At 40.2% G+C, this 26,805-nt stretch overlaps 1 protein-coding gene across 1 annotated transcript; it reads right to left on the bottom strand.

Annotated features, from left to right (window-relative positions):
- Nucleotides 1–2,605: 2,605 nt before the first annotated feature.
- DLEU7 (deleted in lymphocytic leukemia 7) lies at nt 2,606–24,225 on the bottom strand. Its single transcript, XM_081045851.1, has 2 exons — nt 23,343–24,225; nt 2,606–3,901 (listed from the first exon to the last, which is right to left on the bottom strand). Exons 1-2 carry the CDS (start codon nt 23,802–23,804, stop codon nt 3,695–3,697), a joined length of 669 nt encoding a protein of 222 aa, XP_080901977.1. The 5' UTR covers nt 23,805–24,225; the 3' UTR covers nt 2,606–3,694.
- Nucleotides 24,226–26,805: the final 2,580 nt, after the last annotated feature.

Raw genomic sequence — 26,805 nt, forward strand, 5'->3', positions numbered from 1 at the left:
CCTCAGGTAAGTGAGAGGGAACAGGGTCCAATGCCTGAGTATTCAACCAGCCTCAGGTAGGAGCAGGAGCAGGGCAGGGCCTCCTTATAACAAAAGGGAACTCAGATGTATGAGTGTGTCTGCTAGTGTGAAGATGAGCATGCTCTTCTGATGGCTTTGTTTGGAATCAGAAGCCAGGTTGTCAGCCGAGAATGTGGAGGTGAGAGAAGAATCAAGTTTGAGGTACGGAATAGCCCCTCAGAGAGTGAATTGTCAAGGACAGCAATTGAATTGTCTAGTAAATTTTCTATGACCGTAATACCCCATGTAATTATAATGCAAGCCACACATAGAACTCCAAAGTTTCTAGTAGCCACCTTAAAAGGTAAAAATAAGCAGGTAAAGTTGATTTTAGTTATATATTTTATTTATTTAACCCTACATATTCAAAATGTTATCATTTGAACATGTACTCAGTATAAAAAATTTATTGAGGTATTTTACATTCATTTTTTTTTTAGTACTGAGTTTTTAAAAGCTAGTGTGCGTTTTACATTTTTAGCACATCTCAATTCAGATTAGCCATATTCAAGTGCTCAGTAGCCATATGTGGCCAGTGGCTGCCATACTGGACAAGGTGGGTCTAAAAAATGAAGTAGCACTAACGGATAGCACAAGGGCCCCTTGAGATTGGAAACCATGAATTGCAGTGAGGTTGGCATAGCTGTGTCTTGTTCTCAAGCCACATTCAAAACTCATGGGCGTTGAGTAGGCTATCTTTTTGTTTTGTTGAAAGTTTCCTTCACTGTGCTGTGCAGAAGCTTTTTAGTTTGATGAAGTCCCATTTGTTTCTTTTTGGTTTTGTTTCCCTTGCTTGAGGAGCCATATCCAAAAAGATATTACTCAGTGTGATGCCAAATAGTTTACGATGTATGTTTTCTTCTAGGAGTTTTATGGTTTTGGGTCTTACATTTTAGTCTTTAATCCATTTTGAGTTTATTTTTGAATATGGTGTAAGACAGTGGTCCAGTTTCCTTTTTTTTTCTTTTTGCATGCATCTGTCCAGTTTTCTCAATGCCATTTGTTGAAGAGAATGTAGGTGTCCACTGATGGATGAATTAATAAAGAAGATATGGTCTATACATACAATGGAATATTACAGAGCAATAAAAAATAATGAAATCTTGCCATTTGCAACAACATGGAGGGTATCATGCTAAGTGAAATAAATCAGACAGAGAAACACAAATACTGTACTGTATTTGTGTTTGGTATGGTGTACAGCATTAGATTATTTCACGTATATGTGGAACCTAAAAATATACGAAACAAACAAACAAAACAAAACAAAATAAAAACAGACCCATAGAAATAGAGACCAAAGGGATGGTACCAGAGGGAAGGGGTGGGGAGATAAGTGAAAAGGGGAAGGGGAATATAGTCAATGATATTGTGATAAGTTTGCACGGTGACAGATGAGTACTAGAATTAGTGGGGTAAACACATTATAAAGTATAAACATGTTGAATCACTATATTGTACACCTGAAACTAATATAACTAATATAATATTGTATACCAACTATACTTAAAATAAAAAAAGGAAATTTAAAAATTAAAAAATAAATAAAGTCTTCTTCACCAGCAAAGCAAAACAAACGCATGTGCAGACATGGAGTAAGCAGAGTTGGTCTTGACCAGGTTGACAGGAATGGAGTTTTGCCTGTAGCATTCCACCAAAGGGAAAAAGGAGAAGGGAATTGGTGGCATGTACAGCCAAACGTTATATAGACTGACCAGAGAAAGTAAGCCACAGAAGTAAGAGTTGGCAAGGGGAGTGTGAAAGATGATAGAGGCAATGAAAGTTCTAGTAGGATCAAAGTACTTTTAGAACTGTAGCTGCTATACGATATACAAAGACGTCTAGAATAATCCCTGCCCTCAGCAAGCTGATCTTGATGGCAGGTATACCAATAGCCATGGTATATGATAAATTCCTGTGCAGTAGCACAAAATGTGTCTTATGTGAGTTCAGAGAAAGAACAGCCCATGTCCTACTAGGATGATCCAGGAGGTTATATGGATGGGTTGGTGGGCAAATCAGGTCTTAAAAGATGAATAAGGTTTTAACTGGTCTATGGGAAACACATTGCAAGTGGGGGGAAAGCACAAGCATGGATTAAAAATTGTTCAATATTTCTTGGGGTAAAACGAAAACCTTAATATTAATATTTATTGGGAGAGCTATCACAAAGGGGAAGACAGCCTACAAATAATGATAGGTCTTTAGAGAAGACCTGGGATAATTTCGCTGGGAAAAGACTGTACTATTAAATACAGTGATACCCCTAGAATGCAAAGTTTTCTAAGAATAAGAAAACTAAAAGCCAAAGGCTATTCCTTTGCTCTTCCTTTCTGGCCCACCAAGCCTTTACACACACACACACACACACACACACACACACACACACATTCCTTTCATCTCTCATTTTGAATTCAGTCTCATAAATTTAATTCTCCTCTATTGAAATGGTCAGTTACATCTAAAGAGAAGCAATATATTTACCTTTCATCCTCAGATTCTAGAAGAAAATACGTAGAAGCAACTAGCATTAGATTATGTGGGATTAAAAAGGCTTTGATTGCTATTAACATTTTATTTTGCAGATATACTATCACCATACAGACCCAGTTTATAATTCCCTTAGAAAACAAGCTGCACATATACATCATACTCTTTTTTTTTCCTGAATCTGATGTCGTTTATGCTAAAATTTTAAGGGAAAGGTAGCATTTCAATTGACTTTGGCTCTCAACACAGTCATCATTAAACAACAGGAAATTTAGTTTTTCCTAAGTATGTGCAGATTATTGTTGCGAAAAACGTTACCATCTCTTTTCCTAGCTCTAAATATTTAGGGAAACCTGCCAGTATATCCACTCCCTCCTTTTCTTTCACAAGAATTTCCTACTTCAACTGGAGTATTTAGGAACAGTAAGAAGAGCTAGATGTTTCCACATGACTTTAATAACACTGTACTTTGTATTTACATATCATATATCCTTGGTACTTCATAGTTCATTATCATTTTAAATTTACAAATCAATATATGAAAGCACAAGGCTTAGAAGCAGCTCTTCTCCTGCCCAGCAATAAGTTATTAATGCCAGGATTAGAACTCATAATTACTGACACATGTAGTCCTACAACAGCTAGAAATCATTTTCATAACAAAAAATGAAGTACTCGGTAAGTAGAACATATCAATTATCAAATATCCCATTTATTCAAGATAATTTTAAGAACCCTGGAGCTTTAATCATATAAATAACCATATTAAACCTCATAGGCCTCCATTAATCTGAATATCGATTCATGAATCATTCAATTAAAACTAACATTTAATGTGAATTAATAAATATATATACACATATAGACTCCAATCAGTTCCACAGAGTAGAATATATTTCAATCAAAAAGTCAACAAATATATCAACATATTTAAAAATGTGAAGTACTGTTTTAAAATTTTTTTCACCAACATGCTATAATTCTGAAGGGTACAGACGCCACTCACTGGTCAGACTGCCCTATATGTTATCAAGTACCTCCTTAGTGAGAATAGAAACACTCATTGTCTGCTGATTCAGTTAGGAAGGTAAAGTCCCCAGCTCTCTTAGCAGTGCTAAGCTGTGGTTTTGATTGTCTTGAAAACTCACATGTCTGGGAGATTCTGTAAGATCTGTCTCAAGGAAGCACAGGCTACCATGTGAGCATCGGAAGGAAGGTTAGCAAGTGACTGAATCAACTTCTTGACTATTGTCTTCAAACACTGATGGGCAGCATTCAAATCTCTGTCAAACTGCTGTCCTTCGATTTGTAGAGCCAAATGACTGCAGATGTTTCTAAACTCAACGCTATCCTGAAATGAACAGCAAACACAAACAAGCAATTAGACAGGTTATGGGGGGGGGGGTATTTGTTTTGCTTTGTGTACCCAGCTTCTATTCCCATCTCTTCTGATAACAGCTCTCTGATTTTTCTCTCAGAGAAAAATTCTCCTCCATTCTCAGCCTATGTGGTTTGACCCAAGCTGAACTCACTTCACAAGGGACCAGGCCAATTAAAGCATATCACCCCTCAGCCACTTGGATTGGTCAGAAAAGGACAGGTGTTGCCCAATGCAGGCCAATAAGCCACAGTTCCAGAATATTTGCTAGGCTGGGAAAGAGAAACTCTCTTTAACTGGAGCTGTTGGAAAACATCTTGTCACCATAAGAGAGAATCCAAATGGGAATGAAGCCAACACAGAAAAAAAGAAGTAGACCCAAGAGATTAAAAGAGACTGATTCTAATAACATTTTCTAAGCATGTCAACCTAGCTGTACTTAAACAATAAACCCCAGGATATTTTGGCTATCTGAGTCAATAAATATCCCTTTTTACTTAAGCCATTTGGAGTTGAGTTTCTGTTATTTGTTCCTAAAAGAGCTTAGACAAATACACAAATAGCCTCTGTTCCTATGATTCCATACTCACTGTCTTTAAGATTCCAATATAGGATTTGGTATTCAATGAATGTGGTCTCGATAAATTTCCAATGCAAATTTGAAAAGAATAGTTTCCAGAAAGTTTTAAAAAATGAAGTAATTAAACTGATTTTTAATCCCCAAATGTTTCACATTCTATAATGCATTGCATGTAAAGGGTACAGCGAAATTACTCCACATCATACGATTTATTTTTAAATACATGGACATGAATTCCCACAGACTTCTGGTTCTGGCAACATGGCACACTTCATTTCTCCAAAATCTACTAAATTCTAAATAAAATAGAACAAACATCCTTTCTGAGCCTGCAAGAAAGTAATGGAAATTCCCAAGGGCCAGTAATAAAGGAAAAGTAGATTACTTTAGCTGCCCGCCAATACCCATGCAGAAAAGAAAGTTACTCTCTCTTGAGCTGGTTTTGGGATGGAGGGTAAAGCTGCCCCAAGAATGTGTAACTGTGGACCTGTACTACATAGTAGTTTACACTTGGAGTTGCCTCTACATTATATACATGTTCTGGGAACACTTGTGCTAAGAAATTAACTTAAAAATTGGAACTGGGCTGAAATATCCACAGACACATGGAAAAAGCAAACAAAAGCCTATTCCATGGAACATGTCCACAGCCCATGCTCCACAATAGTATTCTCATAATGCTCCGTAAAAGACAAACTCAGAATATGAAATTTAAAATACGATTCACCATAACACAGCAGATACAGGCAGGGCAGGACTAAACTCCAAGAATTGCAGATAGAAACTATAAAGCATACTTAAAATCATTAAAGATATAAAAGAAGGAATCAAAAATGCTTTAAGAAAAATCAGGCTTGAAAAAGAACCAAATACAACAATCATGACAAATTACTCAATGGACAGTTTAAACACCCAAAGAAATATGTCTGAAGTGAGGATTAGTAAACTGAATGATAAATATGGAAAAATTGCCCAGAATACAAAACAAAAAGTTAAAGACATAGGAAATATGAATGAGAGGTTAAGCAACATTAATGATAGAATGACAAAGTCCAACAAATACATTTTTAGGAGAGACAAGACATGCCTCTCCTAGGGGTGAGACAATATTCTAAGAGAATAATGGGTAAGAATTATCCAAAACTGATCCAAAACATGAATCCTTAGAGTCAAGAAGCAAAACAAGGCTTGAGCAGAAAAAGTTAAATGAGATCTAAATCGAAACTCATTAAGGCAAAACTACTCTTAAAAGTAACCAGAGAGAAGAAAACAACTGGATTTCAGGGAAGACGTGACAAACAGTGAACTTCTAAGAAGCCACAACAATTGAAGATAGAAAAAATATGGAATAATAGCCTCAAACAACTGTCAACCTAGAATTTTTTAATTCTAGGGGGTATGGTAGAAGAGGGTAAACGGGGTCAAACATGGTGACAGAAATAGAACTGACTCCGGATGGTGAACACATAATGCAATATATAGATGACATATTATAGAATTGTACATTTGAAACCTGTAGTTTTGTTGACTATTGTCACCCCAACAAATTTTAAGGTTTTTAAAAAAAATCTAAGTAAACTATATGGGTAAAATAAATATACCTTCATTTAAAAGGGCAAAGATATATTTCAGAAAGAGGAAATTCAGTGCAGAAGAATGAGATACAAGAAGCAACAGTGAACAAAGAAACTAAAAAATATGGTATAAATCTAAATAATTGATTGTTCAAAATAAAAATTACCACAACTAAGTTGGGGTTTACAAAATCAAGAAAGTTCTAAAATGCTGAATAGAAATAGCATGTAGGATGCTGAGATATTCTAAGGTGTTGCAATTACTCAAGAGAAATTTGGCAAAATTGATAAATTTCAGACTTGGTAAGTATGCATGTGAGAAATGTAAGGGTTATCATTAAAGTAGAGAAACAATGCATAACACTTCAAAATCAGCAGGGACAAAGGTATATTAAAACTTTATTGATCCTATCTATAAAAGGTAAAAAACGAAGAAATATGCAAACATAAATCAAGGTGAACAGAAAGCACCAATAAGACACTTTTTGAAACATAGTGGTTACCAGATTGGATTTTTAAAATCTATATGTTGTTTAAAAGCAACACATTTAAAACTAAAAATACTTAAATATTGAAAGTAAATAGATACTAACATATGTGCCAAGCAAAGATAAGTCAAAATAAAGCCAGAAAAATCATTACTGGGGATGAAATAAACTACAATTAATAAAAGGAGATAGTCCCCCAAGAAAATATATCAATTTTGTACTTGTGTGTCCCTAATCTGATAACCTCAACTTACATTCAATCCACAAAGATAAAAACATTTTAACCCAATTTTCTCAGAAACTGATAGATCAAACAACAAAACAATCAGCCTGGAGAGAAAAGATTAAAACACTAATTACAATCTTGGTCAATGGAGGTAAGCAAATACACATTATTCTCAGAGATATGGGATATTTATGAAAGCTAACTATATAATATGCACAAAGCAAATCTTAATAACTATCTCAAAGTCTATATCATACAAATCACAATGCAAATAAATGAGAAATCAACACAGGTAACCTTCCCTAAACATGTACTCATATGACTGAAAAATCCACTTGTAAATAATTCGTGGGTCAGTGAAAAAATAATTGAAAATTTAAAATATTTTATACTAAACAATTATGGAAATATTATATCACAAATTTTTGGGATATAGTGACAGTGAGAAATAAACTTAAATGTTTATATAAGTAAAGAATAATCATTGAAAATGCATGAGTTAAGAATTTAACTCAATAATTTAGGAATCGAAAAATGGGTAATCCAAAATAAAATGAAAGGAAGAACTATGAACCAAACTTTGATGAGGAACTAGAGTTTTCTTCCTAATTCTGTACAGAAAAAAAAAAAAAAAAAAGCTATTATTCTCCCTAATAAAAATGCTGTCACTTGGGTAAGAAGACCCTAGGTTTCCAGCAAAGTGTTTATTAGAGAACTTCCAAGAAACAAAACAAACATCCATTTATTCAATTCAGCAAACAATGGCAATAGGACCCCAGTATGAGCTAGGTGCTGGGATAGAAAGATAAACATGCAGCAGTCCTTTAGTCAAGGACTCACAGGCTACAATGGTTCTTGGTTTCTTTGTCTCTTTAAACCATTCTCGCTTCCCTGCTTTTGTGTGTTGCTCATTTTTGCTCAGAAGGTATACAGGGCTACTTAGATCATCTTGCCCATAGTTTATGGGGTAACCTATATTGCTGGAGCATGTTGCTTGGGAATGGGGAAGTTGGGAGTAGGGGATAACTAGACTACTTCCCATAGATCCACACCAAGGGAAATTATCCGCTTGCTTTATAGAAGTAATCCAACTCTAAGTACAAAGTGGAAGGATGAAAGACAACATGCGAAGGAAAATTCTAAATAGAAGGAACCACTGAAATGTGTGCTGACATGTGCCTAGTAGCCAGTTTGCAAAGGCATTCATCACCCAAAGAAGATTAAAATGCCTTTAAAAATATATTTGTGGGCCTAAAATCTGAAGTCAATTTCACGTTTACTGTAAAGAATCAAAGAAGGCATTGTTTGGGAAAATTATACATATAATAAAATTCCACTGCTGGTTTGTACTGGTCCCTGAAGCTGTGGGTAAACTTCAGATCTCTGGCAAGCTTTGCAAAGTCTCTTTATTTTACTATTTTAGTACAATATTTCCTTTGATCCTTTTTCAAATATATTAACAGTCAAAGAAAACAAATTAATAGGAATAGGTTTCCATGGGGCTCTTAAGCCAGAGAGGGGAAAAATAAAACAGGTGGTTGCCTGTCTTCCTTTCTGGAAGGTCTGAAGGCCAACTATGAATCCAATCACTGAGTCCTCCTACGAAACTTCTACTGATTCTGCTGCATAAGGTGGGGCCACAAGTCACAGCGCTGAGGCAATAGCATATAATAAATGGCTCATAATAAATGAGCTTTCGGTAGAAATTCACGTGATCAATATTGGTGATGATTTCACTTATGTGCTTTCCATTCAATGACAGAGCATATCCTCTCTGTAGCTTTTATTTAGCAAGTCCCAGATGCTTCCAGAAATGATGTAATATCCTACACGGGGCTTTTGAGAGCTTTGCCAGAATTAGAACACTGGCTGAGCCATCTAAAAGCAGGTTTTGGAACTTCTAAAGTCTTATGTAATTTCAGACTTTGGATATGAAATATATTGATTGCTACCATGGTCCAAATTGATGGCCAGCATTTACATTTTAAAGTGAGATAGTGACTCAATTTAGTGGGATAATGGCCTCAGCCTTTTGCATTCAGTTAATGAATCAGTTAAATTTATTTCAAACATGTAACAAATCTCCACTATCCTACTGACTACACTAGGTAAAAGACAATATATGGTACCTGGTCTCTAAAGAACTTATAGCAAGCGGAATGAGAGCATATATACAAATGTGCAGTGAAATGTGATAAGGGCTATGGCAAAAACACAAAAACCCAATCCTATAGAAGAACAGACATTTCTAGACTCATAATCTAAGCACTGCACAATGTTCAGACAAAGCTCGTTCTGATGTGTGAATCCTTTCTATACCAGGCCTGATGTGTGTTTGTCCAAAATTTTTATGGCCACACTAGAGAAATGCATGTGCTTAAAAGGCAACCGATGGCTCTAGTTTTCAAACCATTTCTTCCAATTGTTTAGCTGAAATCTGCCCCGTGATAAGCAGAATAATAGCCTCCCAAAATGTCCACATTCTAATCCCCAGAACCAGTAAGTACATTATCCTACATGGCAAAAGGGACTTTATAAATGTTATGACAGTCCCCAGACAGCTACAAAGACCCCTGGGATGCACAGCTCATTCCTTCACCCGCATTGACCTTGCCATGAGAGCCCTGGTTCTGCTCCCTTGATAGGCCATCTGTGGACAAGACATTTTATCTATGGAATATTCAGTTTCCTCATCTGTAAAATGGAAACAATAATAGCTATCACATGGAGAGGCTATGAAGGTCAAATTAGCTCATGGATATGCAAACTCTGTATTTATAAAGCACTCCATCAGTCTAAGATTATAAGTGAAGTACTCTGCTAGATGGGAGGTCAGTAAAAAGGACAAGAGGGGAAGGAAGAGAAGAAAAGAAAAATATGTTTTATAGAAACTTGGAATCTAATTGGTGAGACAAAACTATTTAAACTTTTCCATAGTGATGTCACAGAGAATAAGATTAAGGCTCAAAAACAGTGGCTGAGCTCACCTCATACCCATTAGGATGGCAACTAGAAAAAACAGAAAATAAATGTTGGCAAGGATGTGGAAAAATTGGAACCCTTGGGCACTTGGTGGGAATGTTAAAATCACGCAGAGACTATAGAAAGCAATATAGAGTTTCCTCAACAAAAGTAAAAATGAAGTTACCATATGATCCAACCATCCCACTTCTGTGTATACATCAAAGAGAATTGAAAGCAGGATCTCTAAGATATTTTCAAACCTATGTTCACAGCAGCACTATTCACACCAGCCAAGAGATGGAAGTAGCTCAGTGACCATTGACAAATGAATGGATGAACAAACTGTAGTCTATACATAGAACGAAATACTACTCAGCCTTAAAAAGGAAGGAAATCCTCACACATGCTACAACATGAATGAACCTTCAGGACATTATGCTAAATGAAATAAACCAGACACAAAAAAGAGAAATACAATATGATTTCCACTTAGATGTGATACCTGCCGTAGTCAAATTCATAGAAACAGAAAGTCGAATGGTGGTTGCCAAGGGCTGGGGATAGAGGGAAATGGAGAGTTGTTGTTGAATACATACAGAGTTTCACATTTGCAAGATGAAAACGTTAAGGAGATCGGTTTCACAACAACATGAATTGATATTAGTTGACACTAGTGAACTAATTGTACACTTAAAATGATAAATTTTGTTATGCATTTTTTTACCACAATAAAAATTTTAAAAAACAAAACAAAAACAAGAACACAGTTGAGGCCATCAGAGGGCAGCCGACCTTTGAAAAAGGACATGGAGTTCTGGATGAGGCATCAGAGAAATGGTAGGTGGGGAGGACTGGATAGACCCTATAAGATAGGCGGTGTTGGGGAAAGCAGTATTTGACTCAGAGGGAAAAGAGATGGCCCCTGCAACCAGAATGAATAACACAAGCAAAGCCTGAAATCAAGTAGGGGCTGGGACTGGGGGAGACCAGCCCGAAAAGAACAGAGCTCTGTGTTTTGAACCAGGATATAAGCCAGTGTGGAAAGCTATCAGTGCCACAGTAAATTCCCTGGAGGCTTCCAAGGTAACATGGCAAACCAACGTTTTAAGAACACGGGCCTGGCTTATGAGCCAGAGCATATGGGGGGGGGGGGTGCGGGGGGCACCAGGCTCCAAGCAAGGCTCCTTATGCACCTTGCCTGACTTGATGCTCACAAGAGTCCCCAAATGAGACGAAAAGAAATGTGCCTTGGAGAGATTAAGTGATGTACCTAAATCACACAACAAATGAGTGACAGAGCTGAAATGAATCTCTCTGTCAAAACTCAAATGATCAAAGACCGGCTGGGCGCCTTGATTACTCAGAGAGCAGAGCTCACCGTCCAGTGTGGGAGACAGACTGGCAAACAGGAATGACAGAGCTGTAGAGGCCACTGCCGGGTGAGCAGGGACACCGTGGGAGCAAGCAGGGGAAGCACCAAACTAACATTGGGGATGGAACAAAAATGTCTACAAGTGAATTGTTGCGTGTTTCTTTTTTGGCCATATTTTTTTTTAAGGTTAACTAAGTGTTATGAGTGGTACGAAGCTCAAATTGGCCTTGGTCAGGTTCAAACTGAAGACTGGCCTGTTGGCCCATCCTTCTCTCCTGCAGCATAATTGAGAGGGCTTGGCCATCTGGAAGATATTCAAGGCATGAAACCTTCTGTGCCCCATGTAAAACCAACTCCCAGCTAATCAGAGACCTAGCCGGAGCTCTCCCTTCCTCTGCTCTGTTCTCTCCTACTTGGTGTAAGGGAGGTCGCTTAGAAAAACCACATTTGTACTTTTCTGCATTGTGTTTATTAGGAATGTGCACATCTGGAATCCTTGAGCAACTGAAAATGCACCTGCAAAACCCAAAAAGGAAAGAAAAGTTAAGCCCTTTTTAGCTTCACTGAAAATAAACACTCCCATCAAAACTGAAGGCTTAAAGGCAAAAAGAATCTGGCAGCAGAAGTCATTTTCAAAGCTTGTTCTCTGAAACCAATACCAATGGATAATAAATTCAAAATACAATATGACTTTATAGGCTCTAAAATACAGATAACTTTTAAACAATCCACAAGGAAGATTTTTGCTTTTTTCCTATCACGTCACCTTCAAAATCACCTGTAGACCTGCATAAACCATAAACCAGTTTGTATTCCTTAACCACTGGCTTTAAAATAAGGTGGGGTTTTTTTCAAAACAGTCACGTCTTGAGCTATATTCTCTTAAAATGGCTTCCACAAACTTGTTTCTTCTCACAGTTTACCCTCTCACTCTCCCTGAATGCCCTCTTCAGAGAGTATTAAAGAAAGAAAGAGCTTTTCCCCAGCTCACTGTGATGGGGTCTGGCCTTAATGAGCTTCAGCCTGGCCAGCAGACCACTGTCCACTAACGCTGCCCAGTGCTGGGCCCGACAAAGTAACAAATCCTGTCCCCAAACTCCTTACAATTCTCCACACTGGATATTACAAAAACAGGAAATGTTGTTTCTCTGTTTAGAAAGATGTTGTGAAAACCATACTATTAGGAACAGTATGCTACAAATTGCCTCGGTTTCACTTGCTTCATCAACATCTGGCTTTGAACTACAAATTCACAAGGCCCAGAGCGGTCAGCAGTTGCCTGAAACTCAGATCAATCTCAAATAGATATGCAACTGTGCATTCATAAAACACCCAATGAAGAACCAAAATATCTGGCATTCACCATAAAAAGTCTATCGTCCACAGGAAATTAAACATTTTTACTTGTGCTGTACCCCGTGTAAACGTTCACAAGTAACTAAGGTTCCTTATGCATTTGCTTTGGGCACTTCACCATTTTCATTAGAAAAGTCCGTGAAAAGCACTTTGTGATGGATACAAGCACTTGATTCAGGTATACTCACAAGGAAAACCTAAAACTTGTAAAATAAAGCACGGCAGCATTTCCACCAAGATGTCAAACATAAGTAGTTTTGTTTTTAGAGCCTTCTTGCAACATCATTTGCAAAATTTTCATTTCAGAAAGCTTATATATCCTGATTTTCATATCATTCACGTTATAAGAAATTAAAAGCTATAATGAAGTTACTTCTAGAGCAGTCACTGGGCCTTTTTCTAACATATAAGCACAATTTTGTCTCAAGGTAACAGCAATGCCCTGGCTGTGGCTACTAATGACCATGAGTATTTTTTTCATCAATAGTATCAAAGTAATTTTTGAAGACACAATTCCCAAATTTGCAGAATCTGGCTTCACCAACTAACTAATGTTTGTTTGTTTGTTTGTTTGCTTGACATCACTAACTAATGCTAATGGGGGAAAAAGCACTCGTCACCAATGTCTTCCTCTGAGTAACCCAATATTCACACCTGCAGTTTGCAAAGAGCATTACAATGACTATGCAACCAAAGCCAACAGTTTTATAAGTGCTGCTCTTGCTCTGTAGAATGAAAAACCAGTGAGGACTAGCAAACGTGATGGAATAATTGGTACCAGAATTAGCTAATTGAAACGGTTGAGCTCACAGGCAAGTTTAATGTGCAATGGCAAGAAAGCTTCTGCCTCCAAAAGTTGGCATCAGCCATAGTTTCCATGAAACTTGCTTCAGAACAGAACTCTTGGCAACTATAAATGTTTTCAATTCTCAAAGGAAGACAGAAAAAACTCAATCAGTGACTTCATAATTGGCTGGTTAATGGTCTCTAGGTGAATTGGTCCTTTTCGACAGTTTTTAAAATCCTAGCCTGGCTTTCTTCTGGCATCCAGCACATTTTTATGCTCCCTTTGGGTGGCAAGTGCCTAAAGCATCCTTGTTAGTATTACCAGTTTGATAATTGTTTCCTACATTTACCTGGTGCTTTTTCTCACTATGTAAAGTGGCCATCATGTAAGGAGGCACCCAAATCACACAGTGTTGTGGATTGAATTGTGTCCCCCCCCCAAAAAAAAACACACAAAACTCGTATGTTGAAAACCTAACCTCTATGTGAGTGTATTTGGAGATAGGGCCTGTAGGGAGGTTATTAAGGTTAAATATGGTCATAAGGGTGGGGCCCTGATCCATTAGGTTTGGTGTCCTGATAAGAAGAGGAAGAGACATCCGAGATCTCTCTCTCCAGATGCACACAGTGAGAAAGTGACTATCTACAAGCCAGGAAGAGAGCCCTTACCAGAAACCAAATTTGTACAACCTTGATCTTAGACTTCCCAGCCTCCAGAACAGTGAGAAGATAAATGTCTGTGGTTTAAGCCACACAGTCTATGGTATTTTGTCATGGCAGCCTGAGCAGACTGCGACATCGTCTATAATGTGATTGTCACATCCCAAGTGGTGTGCAGGGCACAGACTGCATGACTGAGTCCTGTCAACTATGCACTCCCACATACTTTATTTCAATGTGATGTTCATAATGCCCCTATGAGCTAACAGTGTAATTTGGCAGAGAGAGTCACATAAAACCATGTTTCAATCATGGGCCATCACTTCCCAGCAGTGGGATTTTCAGCAAAGTCCTAAATTCCTCTGAGTCTCAGTCTCATCCTGTAATAAATGTTTGTCAAGCTGGTTAACTCCATTCTCTCCACTAAATTTAACAAGACTCAGTACTGTTAAGCACATTTTATCCACCATGAAGAAACTCATTTCATGTTGTTGTTGTTTTGTATGTGTTGGATTATCTCTAAATGTTCAAAAGGAATATTAAGGAAAGAGTATAATACTATAAAAATACCCATTGTTATTGCGGTGAGAGTTTCTCTGCCTTCACTCCTGAAATTTTCACTTCCTTAATCCTCAGGGGTTTGATTGATGAGTCACTTCATGGTGACAAGTCTGAGCCATCGGGCATGGGCTAAAACTGACTACTAGATAGGGGAGGTTTACTAGAAGTCTTTGGATCATCTTAACTCTGCTTTGTCCATAGGCTCAGAAAAGTAAACAAGAGTTCATGGGTCAGATTCATCAATATCAAGAATAGAATTCATAATAATAGTTAATAAAAACTCATAAGGAAGATCGGGTCAAGATGGCAGAGTAGGAAAATGCTGTGCTTACCTCCTCTCATGACCATATCAAAATTACAACTAAACTACAGAATAACCAACATCACTTGAAGTCTAGCTGAACTGAAGTCCTACAACTAAGGACATACAGAAGAAGGCACCTGAGGCTGGTAAGAGTGGTGGATATATGGAACACGCTAGACCCAAACCCACGGTGACCATTAAAAATTGGGAGGGAGCGGAGGTCCCCTCAGAGGAGTGACGGGTCCTGGCTCCACACAAGGCTCCCCAGCCCAGAGTTTCAATGCCAGGGAGACAAGTCCCCATAACTTCTGATTATGGAAACCATCAGAGATTGTGGCTGAGTGAAACTAGGGGAACTGCAGTCCCAGGTGCTCCACTTAAAGGGACCAGGCACAGACTTACTTGCTGACAAACTCACTCTGAGCCCCAGTACTGGGGCAGCAGCTCAAAAGGTGCCTGGGACATATAGGGAGGAACTGAATTTTCTAGCTTCAGGGCATGGGCCGAAGGGGCAGCTTTCTCCCTAACAGAGGAGCTGGCAGAAGTCATTGTTTCTATGTTGAGTCATACCCTTCCCAGCATGCAGATGCAGGTGACCGCCATATCTAAGTCTTCAGGCTTTTCCATATAAATGGCTTGCCTTGGCACATGTTGTGAACTTTCCTAAAATCTCTCAAAGGCTCACAAAACCCAAACAAATAGCAGCTGGCTTCGGTGTATCCTGTATGTCTGGCTGAGCAGTCCTATGCCCGGAACTACTGACAGCCAACCTTGGTTCGTGGCTTGGCCTCTTGGGGCACCTCCAAGCTCAGCTTGAACAGTGGCCATCTATAGGTTGCTTTGTGTCTCATGCCAGGTGGCCCTGATCAGAACACAGGCTGTAGCTGAACTTGTCCTGAAGTGGGGTCCCTCCCAGGAGGCCCTAGAGCTGGCCTGCCAGGTGGCCAACTTCAGACCAAGCTGAAAGATCATCTGGCCACCTATAGGGATGACACACCCACAGGACACACTGAGCAGGCACCAGAGCCCTGCTAATGCAAATCCTGCTCTGTAGGGTCAGCCCCTGTACAATAGTTCCTCCATTGTAGTCATGGCTAGTCCTCACAACCAATCAGCCTGAGGGTCAATCCCTCCTACTGACATGCAAACAGCAACCAAGGCTCAACTACACTAGGATGGCACACACAACTCACACAAGGGACACACCTGAAGTACCTGGCTCAGGTGACCAGGAAGACTGCCACTGAGGCCCCAGCACACCTACTACTCTACTAAGAACGGGAGACATAAGAGCCCTACCTCATAGAAACAAACACAGGGAGACAGCCAGAATGGGAAGACAAACAAACATGTCCCAAATAAAAGAACAGAACAAATCTCTTAAACAAAATAGAGAAAAGCAATCTACTAGATGCAGAGTTCAAAACACTGGTCATAAGGATGGTCAATGATCTCAGGGAGAATTTCAACAAAGACATACAAAACGTAAAAATGGAAATAGAAAACTTAAAAAAGAACCAGTCAGAAATAAAGAATACAATCACTGAAATGAAGACTATATTAGAGGAAATCAACAGTAAATTAGAGGAAGCAGAAAAATGAATCAGATGTTTAAAAGATAATGTAGCAGAACATATCCAAACAGAACAGCAAAGAGAAAAAATATCCAAAAAAAGAGTATAGTTTAAGGGGCCTCTGGGACAATATCAAGCATACCAACATTCGCTGTATAGGGGTAACAGAAGGAGAAAAGAGAGAGCAAGAAATTGAAAGCCTGTTTGAAGAAATAATGACTTCTCTAACCTGCAAAGGAAATAAATTTACAAATAAACCTGCAAAGGAAATAAATAAATAGAGCACAGAGAGTCCCAAACAAGATGAACCCAAAAAGGCTCACACCAAGACTTATCATAATTAAAATGCCAAAGGTTAAAGAGAGATTCTTAAAAGCAGAAAGAGAAAAGAAATTGCATACCTACAAGGGAACTTCCAGAAGACTATCAGCTGATTTCTCAACAGAAACTTTGCAAGCCAGAAGGGATTTGCAAGAAATATACAAAGTGATGAAAAAAAGGACCTACAACCAAGATTACTCTACCCAGAAAAGCTATCATTTAGAATTAAAGAACAGATACAGAGGTTCCCAGACAATAAAAAGCTAAAAGAGTTCATCAACACCAAACCAGAATTACAAGGAATCTTAGAGGGACTTCTTTAAGGTGAAAAAAAAAATCAAAAATATGAATAATAAACTGGCAATAACCACCTATCTAGGAACTATTACTTTAAATGTGAATGGATTAAATGCTCCAGTCAAAAGACATAAGAGGGCTGAATGGATGAGAAAACAATACCCTGACATATGCTGCCTACAAGAGACTCACTTCAGATCAAAAGACACACAGATTGAAAATAAAAGAATGGAAAAAGACATTTCATGCAAATGGAAACAAAAAAGGAAAAAAAAATCTGGGGTAGCAATACTTACACGAGACAAAATAGACTTTAAAACAATGGCTATAACAAGAGACAAAGAAGGACCCAGTAACCCCACTTCTGGGTATGTATCGAAAGAGATGCAAAATGCTACTTCAAGAGAACGTATGCATCCATATGTTCATTGAAGCATTGTTTACAATGGCCAAGATGTGGAGGCAGCCTGGGTGTCCGTCGATGGATGAATGGATAAAATGGAGGTGGTACATGCAAGCTCTGACAATTAAGTTCACGAACTCATCCTAGAAAAAGTGCTACATAACTCATTGCTGAATATCACTACAGTCACCTTCAAAGTACTCCCCTTGGGAAGCTATGCACCTACACCAGCGTCTAGTCCACCCTTCAAAGCAATTTTGGAACTCTTTTTCTGGAATGGTCATCAGAGCTGTCATCATATTACCCTTGATGTCCTGAATGTCATCAAAATGTCTTCTCTTCAGAACATTTCCTTTATCTTCAGGTAAAGAAAGAAGTCACTGAGGGTCAGATCAGGTGAGTAGGGAGCGTGTTCCAATACAGTTATTTATTTGCTGGCCAAAAACTCCCTCACAGACAATGCCTGTGAGCTGGTACATAGTCATGATGCAAGAGCCATGAATTGTTGGCGAAAAGTTCAGGTCATTTTTGTCTAACTTTTTCACGCAGCCTTTTCAGCACTTCCAAATAGTAAACTTGGTTAACTGTTTGTCCAGTTGGTACAAATTCATAATGAATAATCCCTCTGATATCAAAAATGGTTAGCAATGTCATTTTGACTCTTGATTTGGACTAACAGAATTTTTTTGGTCGTGGATAATTGGCTGACTTCCATTGTGCCCTTCGAGGCTTTGTTTCAGGGTCGAATTGGTACACCCATGTTTCATCACCAGTTATAACACGGCCCAAAACATCATCTTGCCTCTCCAAAAGGTCTGGGCAAACTTCTACTCTCCTTTGCTTTTGTTCATTGGTGAACTCCTTCGGAACCATTTTTGCACATTCCTTCTTCATGCCAAGATTTTCAGTTAAGATTTTCCTAAGTGTTTCTCTATTGATGTTTTCTTGGTCTTCTATGCTTCTCACAGTCAGCCGATGATTTTGACGCACAATTCAATGACTTTTTGCAATGTTTTCATCAGTTCTGCTCGTTACTGGCAGACCTGACCTCTCTTCATCAGTGACACGTTCTCTCCCCTCAGAAAAATGGTTAATCCATTTGTACACTGCCATTTTCTTCATGGCATTATCCCCATAGACTTGGACTAACATGTCCCTTATTTATTTTCCATTCTTGCCAAGTTTAACAAGAAACGTAATGTTTGTTCGTTGCTCTAATTCAAGCTCACACAGTCTTGCAAAGGCACACAAAAACATGCAACAACAATAATGAACGCCACTCAGTAAGACACTGCCACTCTTTGACACGAACACAGCTGTGAGACACTGACAAGTTTATGAAACCTTACCGAGCTATTTGTACAGTGCTGCCAAAGCAAGTGCATGATGGCAAGTTTGCAGCCTTGTCAGACCTCATATATACAATGCAATATTGCTCGGCCTGGGAAGGGAATGGGTTCTTGCCATCAGTGGCCATAGATGATGAACCATGGATGGATCTGGAGGGTATTGCGCTGAGGGAAGGTTATCAGACAGCAAAAGACAGATGCAATGTGATTTCACTTATACGTGGGATCTAAACAACAAAATACACAAACAAAACAGAAACAGACTCATAGATACAGACAACACTTTGACATTGCCAGATGGGAGGGGTTTGAGGATGGGTGAAAAAGAGGTAGGGATTAAGAAGTACAAAGTGGTTGTTACAAAGTAGCCATGGGGATGTAGGGTATAGTATAAGGAATATAGTCAATAATATTGTAATTACTATATATGGTGTCAGACGAGTACTAGATTATTGGGGTGATAGATAAGAAGGGGGTTGAGGGGAGGGGTATAAAAAGGTGAAAACATTAAGATGTACAAATTGGTAGTTACAAAATAGTTATGGGAATGTAAAGTAAAGCATGGAGAATATAGTTAATAATATGGTAGTAACTGTATGGTGCCAAGTAAGTACTAGACTAGTCGGGGGGATCACTTCTTAAATTATATAAATGTCTAATCACTATACTGTACACCTGAAATTCATATAAATTAATATTGACTGTCCACTGTAATTGATAAATTTAAAAGGGGGGGAAGGTGAAGGGAAATAAGAGGTTCAAATTCCCAGGTATAAAACAAATTATATTGGGATGTAATGTACAGCATAAGGAATATCGTCAATAATATCGTGATAGCATGATTCGGTGTCAGATGGTGGCTGAACTTATCATGGTGATCACTTCTTTAGGTACATAAATGTTGAATAACTATTGTGTACACGTGAAACTAATATAATATTGTATGCTAGCTATATTTTAATAAAAATCTTTAAAAATGTATATAGGAGGGAAAAATTTTTTAAATATATGATTATAAATAGCAAATAGCAAAACAAAACAAAATAGTCATGTGGATATAAAGTATAGCATAAGGAATATAGTTAATAATACTGTAATAACTATGTACAGTGTCAGGTGGGTACTAGAGTTTTTGGGGTAATCACTTCGTAAGTTACATAAATGTCTAATTACTATGTTGAACACTTGAAACTAATATAATGTCACATGTCAACTATAGTTAAAAAATTAAAAATGATTAAAAAAAAGAATTCATGAGTCTGACCTGTTAATAGTAATAATTTTAAAAGTTCAACAGTATTGAGACTTACTATGAGAAACCACTAGCTAAGACTTTATATGCATTCTCTCAATAACGCTATAAGGTTAGATATCATTATACCATTAGATACCCATTTTACAGTTGAGGAGACTGAGGCACAGAAAGGCTATTTGCCCAAGAGCCTACAGCAGGAAGTGGCAGAGTAAGTTTGAAATGCTCCATGGAGCCAGATCACCGTGCTGTGCTGTCTCCACTTTAGGATCCCTAATGCCTGTCACCTGGGCTGCGGCTTTAGTTCAAGTGAGTCCTCCTCCTTTCTGTGGCAAGTCACACTAGAGAAGAGACCTGAGGTTGGGGAAGTTTCCATACACCTCCAAGTGATACACAGGTATTATTTCTATTAGCACAAATCCTCCTGAAACCATTCTGGTGTATAAAATCAACCGGCATGTTCTTAATTTAAAAATATAGAAAATATTCTTCCAAATTGTTTGAATTAACACTAGTATTAATGAAGCCAAGTCTGTATAACCAGCCCCCTAGAAATACTGCTGCATCCTTATGTCCAAGGGCTTTGTAATCATTACTCTACAAACCAAAAGGAGATCATACCTCTTCTCCAAACAGCACACCAAGCAAAATTTGAGACGTTGGCCAGGAGGCAAGTGATCCAGAGAAACTACTCTCTGCTTCCCTCCCTTCTGAAAGCACTTGGCTGTTCTCAGGAGCCCTAAAACTCATTACTCTCCTGCCAGTGAATAGCAGACTCCAGTAGTTTAAAAAAAAAAAAGAAAGAAAGAAAAGCTGCAGACCCCTATCCTTAATGAGCACTCTGGACACTTCTAGAAAGTGGTAGCAACACACTGAGTGGTCTTCATGTTTGCTCGTGACAGGGAAGAAAAGAACTGTGACTCAAAGGACTGGGTAGGTGAAGGAAGCTTCGAGCGTGTTTATAAACTGAGGGAATCGGCAGAGTGGAGGCAAGAGGCAGAGTGAAGGCAATAGAAAACATAAGAAAAGAGGAGGAAATTATTAGAAAAAGGGATGGAGATAGATGAAAGATTTGTCCGGTACTTAAGAGAAAAAATTTACGTGGCGGCTTGGAGTGTAAACCAAACAGTATTTCTTTATTAGAGACAAGAAAGAAAATGAGTGGAGGTGAGATGTTTTTAGATAGAAAGGAAGATATTTGTGTCACATGGCCTCAATTTTCTCAGAAAAGGTGTGAGAGGGTTGAGGTTTGGATAAAGAAAGCTTGAGGAGAGTAAAAATAGTTTAGCACAAAAAGTCAAGTAGAAAAGTTTCAAAGGATTGCCAAGCAGAAGTGACAGCTGAATGAAGCTCAAAGGGCATAATCTATAGTGCAGAGCAGAGGACACCATTGCTACCAAGCCGGATCAGACCCTCTGACAATCATCTTCTGACTTGATTCCCAAACCTTGACCTTGTCTCCCATGATTTGTCTAGGCTCCACACCTTCTTTCAGTCATTTCAACGGCTACCTTTGGCCTGCAAGACGATCTGAGGTCCCCTGCATGACACACAGGCCTTTCCCCATGAGACCCCACTTATCTCTCCAGAATCCATTTTTGCCTTCTGCCGTAATGAACTACTTTTAGTGCCCCCACCCCCAATCCCAGGCCCTTTCATCCCTTCTAGGTCTTGTATCACACAGCCCCCCTGAAATTTTATTTTCCCTTTAAACCCTAGAGAGCAAACATTCATTTTTTAAAAAGGTTACCTCCTCCAAAAAGCCTTCTGATATCACTTGAGGTAAAACGAATCACTTAGTCTCTCCTTTTGCCAACCTATCTATGCCCTGTATATGCTGCTAATATCATATAACACCTTCTAGTTCATCAATTCTAAGATTTAGTTATTCACATTTCAAAAATCTCTGAAATGAGGTTTATCTCATAGTCGAAGGTGTGTCATAATTTAAAATTGACAGGATATTTTATTTCTTAGAGGTACAAAGAAAGGTGCACCTTACAGTCAAGAGCATTAGTGAAATGCAGGTTCATTTTTTAAAACTCTAAGGTAAGTGGAGCTGTACTTCACATCTGGAGACCTTCTCGTTTCCCCTCCCCCCCCACACACACACACATTTGGCAATATTTGGTTGTATCAATTGGTGGTGTGTGTGTATGCTGCTGGCATCTAGTGGGTGGAGGTCAGGGGTGCTGCTACACCTCCCATAATCTAAAAGACAATCTCCCACAATAATTGTACAGTGAAAAAATGTCAACAGTGTGGAGATTGAGAAACCCTAGTGTGGAGTAACAATGTTTATTTGGGCGTATGATATGCTTTATTATGTTTGGTTTTTAAATCAGCCTTTTACGGTGTATAGTGCAATCTAATACAGCAATTTTCCCCCCAAACCTTGGCTTATAGAGCAAGAATAGCAATTCTTGAGGAGTGCTCTAAACTTTCTTCATCACCCCTCACCCATTTCCTTCTGATAAACTCTCAAGGGGAATAAATGAAGCCATGCTCTAGGTCAAAACTGGAAATTCAGAAGGTCCCAAAGTGATTTATGACCTTAAACCAATTAGGTTAATTAATGGCAAGCCCAAGACTGGAACCTAGACCACCAGATTTCCCAATCCCTGGGAGGCAGCTGCTCTGTTTCCTAGCCAACTTGGTCAACACATTTTGGTACCTTAAGAGGAAACTGTGCCCCACAAATATGAGCTGCGTGACTTAGCAGGAGGTTAGCCTTACTATTCAGGCTTCAACACCTGCAACCCACCCGGCTCTCACCCCACTTTATGAGAATTTAGGTGGACTCCATAAGGTCCCTGAGCTCTGTGGGGAATTGTATTTATGCAAAAATAATTGCGATTCATAAGTTTGAAAGAACTTTAAATGAATGTAGGTGATTTTGTCATTCAAAAGGCATCCCATAATATATAAGACATCCCATAATATATAATTGTGGGCTTAATATGTGTATTTAAGGCTCTGAAAGAAGGGTTATTAATTCGGAAGGGGGCGAAGGGGGAGCTGTCCTCCATCTAGAATCTGCACCTGTGGAAAGGGCCCTCCGCTGGAGCAGGAAGCTGAGAGACGAAGGAGTTCCACAGGCCTTTGGAGAGGCCTCCGGGTGTCTGTGCTCCTCCTGCAGTCTGGGCCCCAGGTGCGCCCCGAGTTCCCAGCCCCAAGTGCGGAGTCCCGGGAGTATCACCTCCCCCCTTCATTACTCAGGGGGCTGAATGTCGACGGGCAGCTGCCCCTGGGATACTGTGGCCCCAACCCCTCTCCATCCAGGCCCCCACAGCCCTGGCTTGCACGGGGATCCTGCGTCCCAGGGGCGAAACTGGAGCCAGACTCACCTTCAGGTGGATGGGGAAGGACCGCTCCTGCTGGAGGGGGCCCAGCAGCGTCTGCTCCACGCTGACCAGCTCCGAGGTCGAGTCCACCACGCGGGCCAGCGCACTACGCATGGCCATCCGGGCCAGGGTGCAGGGCCCGCGGCCCCGGGGGATGGGCAGCAGCTCCGCGCCCCACTCTGCGCCTCGCACCACCTCTGCCTCGGGGGAGCTCGCCTGCGCCCCGGACCCCCCATTCCTGAAGCCCCTGTCCCCGCCGCCCTCCTCGCGCCCACGCCCGGGCCGGGCCCGCAGCGGGCCTGAGCGACGCACTGAGGCGATAGACACAGGATCCTCCGGGTCCCGCGGGCTCCTGGGCGCGCCCGGACCGTCCCCCCAGCCCCACTCCTGCTGCAGCAGCTGCAGAGTCTGCAAAGCCACCATTTGGTGGCTGATGGAGGCAACTAGGGGAGCGGGGCTGGCCATCGCCTCCGCCGCCGGCTCTGGCGCTCCGCTGGCAGGTGGAGGAACAAGTGAGGGAGGCGGGGGCGTTTGGGGTCGCCAGGGTCACACTTCCTAACCTGCGGCTCCTGATCCTCCTCGCCTCTCGACTTGTGGGGCCGGTCCCGCCCCTGGCCCGCAGTCCATGACCCCCGCTGGCCCCTGCGTTCACTTAAAGTATGAATCGCCTTGTTTTGACCCAAGGCTGCTTGAAGCGCTACTCGGCGTGCACTCGAAAATCGGCCAAATGCTGAGCTCTGGTTCTTCAACCCCTCCAAGGTTTTGCGAGGAAAAGGTGCCGCTTTGTGCGGATGAATGGATTCGCGGTATTACCCCGCCCCCATCTCTTTGAAGGATTCTGCCAGTGACCATTCACGCCCTAAGGGATGAGAAGCAAGCGCGGAAAAGACCCACCCTGGAGTGAAACTGTGAAGAACCAGAGAAAAACTCACAAAGGAAGACTGTACCTGACCCTCTTCCCTCCCTTTCTCAGCCCTAGGAGAATTTTCAGGAACTTCATGGAGTCGCCTTCAAGGCCTGGAGCTCCCCAAACAAAAGGTGACTTGTGTATCTCTGAGTTTTCCAGCTGTCTGCTTTGCCCCATGCCACATGTGCTCAGAGAGCCTGACCGAGGAGGTAGCATCAGGGTACAGCCCATGAGGCCTGCTCCTGAAGTGACTTCGGAAGCATGGACCCGGTACTGCCCAGATGAAGGACCTAAATGGTTTTGTATGAAACTCCCAAAGGACTTCTGCAGCAGAGTTTGAAGCTAAATCCTTTTACCAGCCATGAACCCAGGGACAGCTGTACAAATAGTTGCAGGTTTTAATTAAACCTAACTTCACTACTTCCTTGACTTGGGAAAAGGGACTGGCAAATTGTGCTTTGATAGATAGGAAACCATTGGTTTGTAATTCATTACACTTTGAAAAGGAAAGGACATTTGAGGGAATGGTAGAAAGGACTGTCCCAGAACAGCATCGTTTCCATTTCCTTCCTGTGTGAGAAACCATTTAGATAACGTAACAACACACTAAAGCAGAGGAAAAGGGTGCAGGCCCATGACAGACCAGGGGACCCTAGCAGACCCGCAGGGTGGGATTTCATTCTTTAGAAGGGAGAGTCCATCCTTCGTGCTGTGGGGTGAGATCTGGAGAGGCCCTTGCTTGCACGGGAAAGCTGGTTCAGTGACTTTTAGTCTAGAAAGGCTGTCAGGGGAAATACGGGGAGGAGTTCAGGGTCCTTTAAAGTTTCTTTAACTCTGGGATAGTATGACTCCACATAATCCTCCCAACTCTCCAGTGACAGTTCCTTCTCTTTCTCAGTGTTTTCTTCGCCTATGAAAACAAATCTGAATGCCAAGGTAAAGAAAACCTTTCTTAAACAAAAACAAGTATGTTCACACTAATTATAAGTAAGTAAAAATGCATGTCTGTGCATTGACAGAGAGGAAATTACTTTGGAGGGAAGTAAATAATTTAATGTTGATTAGATTCTTTTGCCATGAAGTTACTTAAGTTCATTTAAAAAGTAGAGAAATTTTGTGTATGTGTGTGTGTGCGTGTGTGTGTTTTATCCTCAAATGTTGAAATACGTTAGGTTCAGCAAAGACGAACCAAGAATAGCAAAAACTAACCCCTAATTTTCACAGAGCATGTCAGATCTCCAGGGGTGCTCCTCTTTCCAGATATGCAGGAAATTCAGTTTCATGGGCGAACTCTTCTACTATCGAATGGCTGACTGCAAAACCTTCTTGACAGATGGAATTCCAGCCAACAGCAGAATTGAAAGCACTAGACACGGCCTGACCTGAGGCCCCAGAGTTCTAATTACCAGGCTGACTCTGAGAGCCATGAGACCAACTGAACTTAAGAGGTATGAGAGAAGAAGGCCAGAAAAATATGGGGCCTGTGGGATGGTACATGGAGCTTAAATAGCTGAGTTTTCCAGTATCCCTTAGATAGCACTGGATTATCCAACAACTCAAGGCTTTCTCTGTCTTGGCCATGGACCACCCTTTCTTTTGCCATGACTTTTAAATAGCTGATTTTTCAAAGCTGGAGATAGAAGACACTGAGGAAAAGTATTCATAGACTACCGAGATTAATCAATAGCGCAGCAGGTCTACCTTTGATCTAAAACACCTCTCAAGTTATATACTCTTGGCTACCACTTACAATGCCCTACCTACTACACTGACAGTTTCAGGCCACTGTGTAATAAAAGGCTTATTCAAAAGAATGAAGCATTAGACACATGATACTTTTGCTTCACAGTATCTATTGCACTATTTTATGGAAACCATACCCTCATTTCCCAGGAGATATTTCTCCTCCTTCTCCAGGCTCAGTCCATGTAGTCAGATGGGATGAACCCTTCCCACTGCAGAAGTGGACAAGGGCATTGTGAATGGTTAGGAATGGATGCATGACCCAATTAGAGCCAACATGACAGTATCATTTAGGATGATATATCATTTAGGACAATATCATTTCAGCTGAATGTACTAAATAAGAGAAAACAATGGAGCTAGAAGAAAATGTAGGCTGAAAGATGAAACATCTAAAGAGGTAAATTCCCTTTTAACATAAAAACATAAAATAGTTTAATCAATAAGAATAAGTTATTGTCTCAGATCACAAGTCCTAGGGTAGGATGGCTCCAGTGTTGATTAATCTGCTGGAGTGTCAGATCCCCAGGCGTACCTATGGATGTGAAACTGAGAAGATATGAGTTCTGGAGCTTCTGCAGCCATCTGTGAGTCTGAGGGAAAAGGCTGCCTGTGAATGAGCCAACACTAAAGATAGAAAAGTCAAGAGATCTATAGAGAGAAACCAGTGACCTTACAATATCATCAGAGCCCCACATTTAGCTACAGAAGAAATGATAGACCCACCTTCTAGCTTTTCATTTATATAAGCCACTAAGATCTCTTTTTGCTTGAGCCACTTTGGATTGAGTTTACTGCCTCTTGCAACAGAAAATC

Source organism: Rhinolophus hipposideros (genome assembly GCF_964194185.1).
Source record: "Rhinolophus hipposideros genome assembly, chromosome: 4".
NCBI lineage: Eukaryota > Metazoa > Chordata > Mammalia > Chiroptera > Rhinolophidae > Rhinolophus > Rhinolophus hipposideros.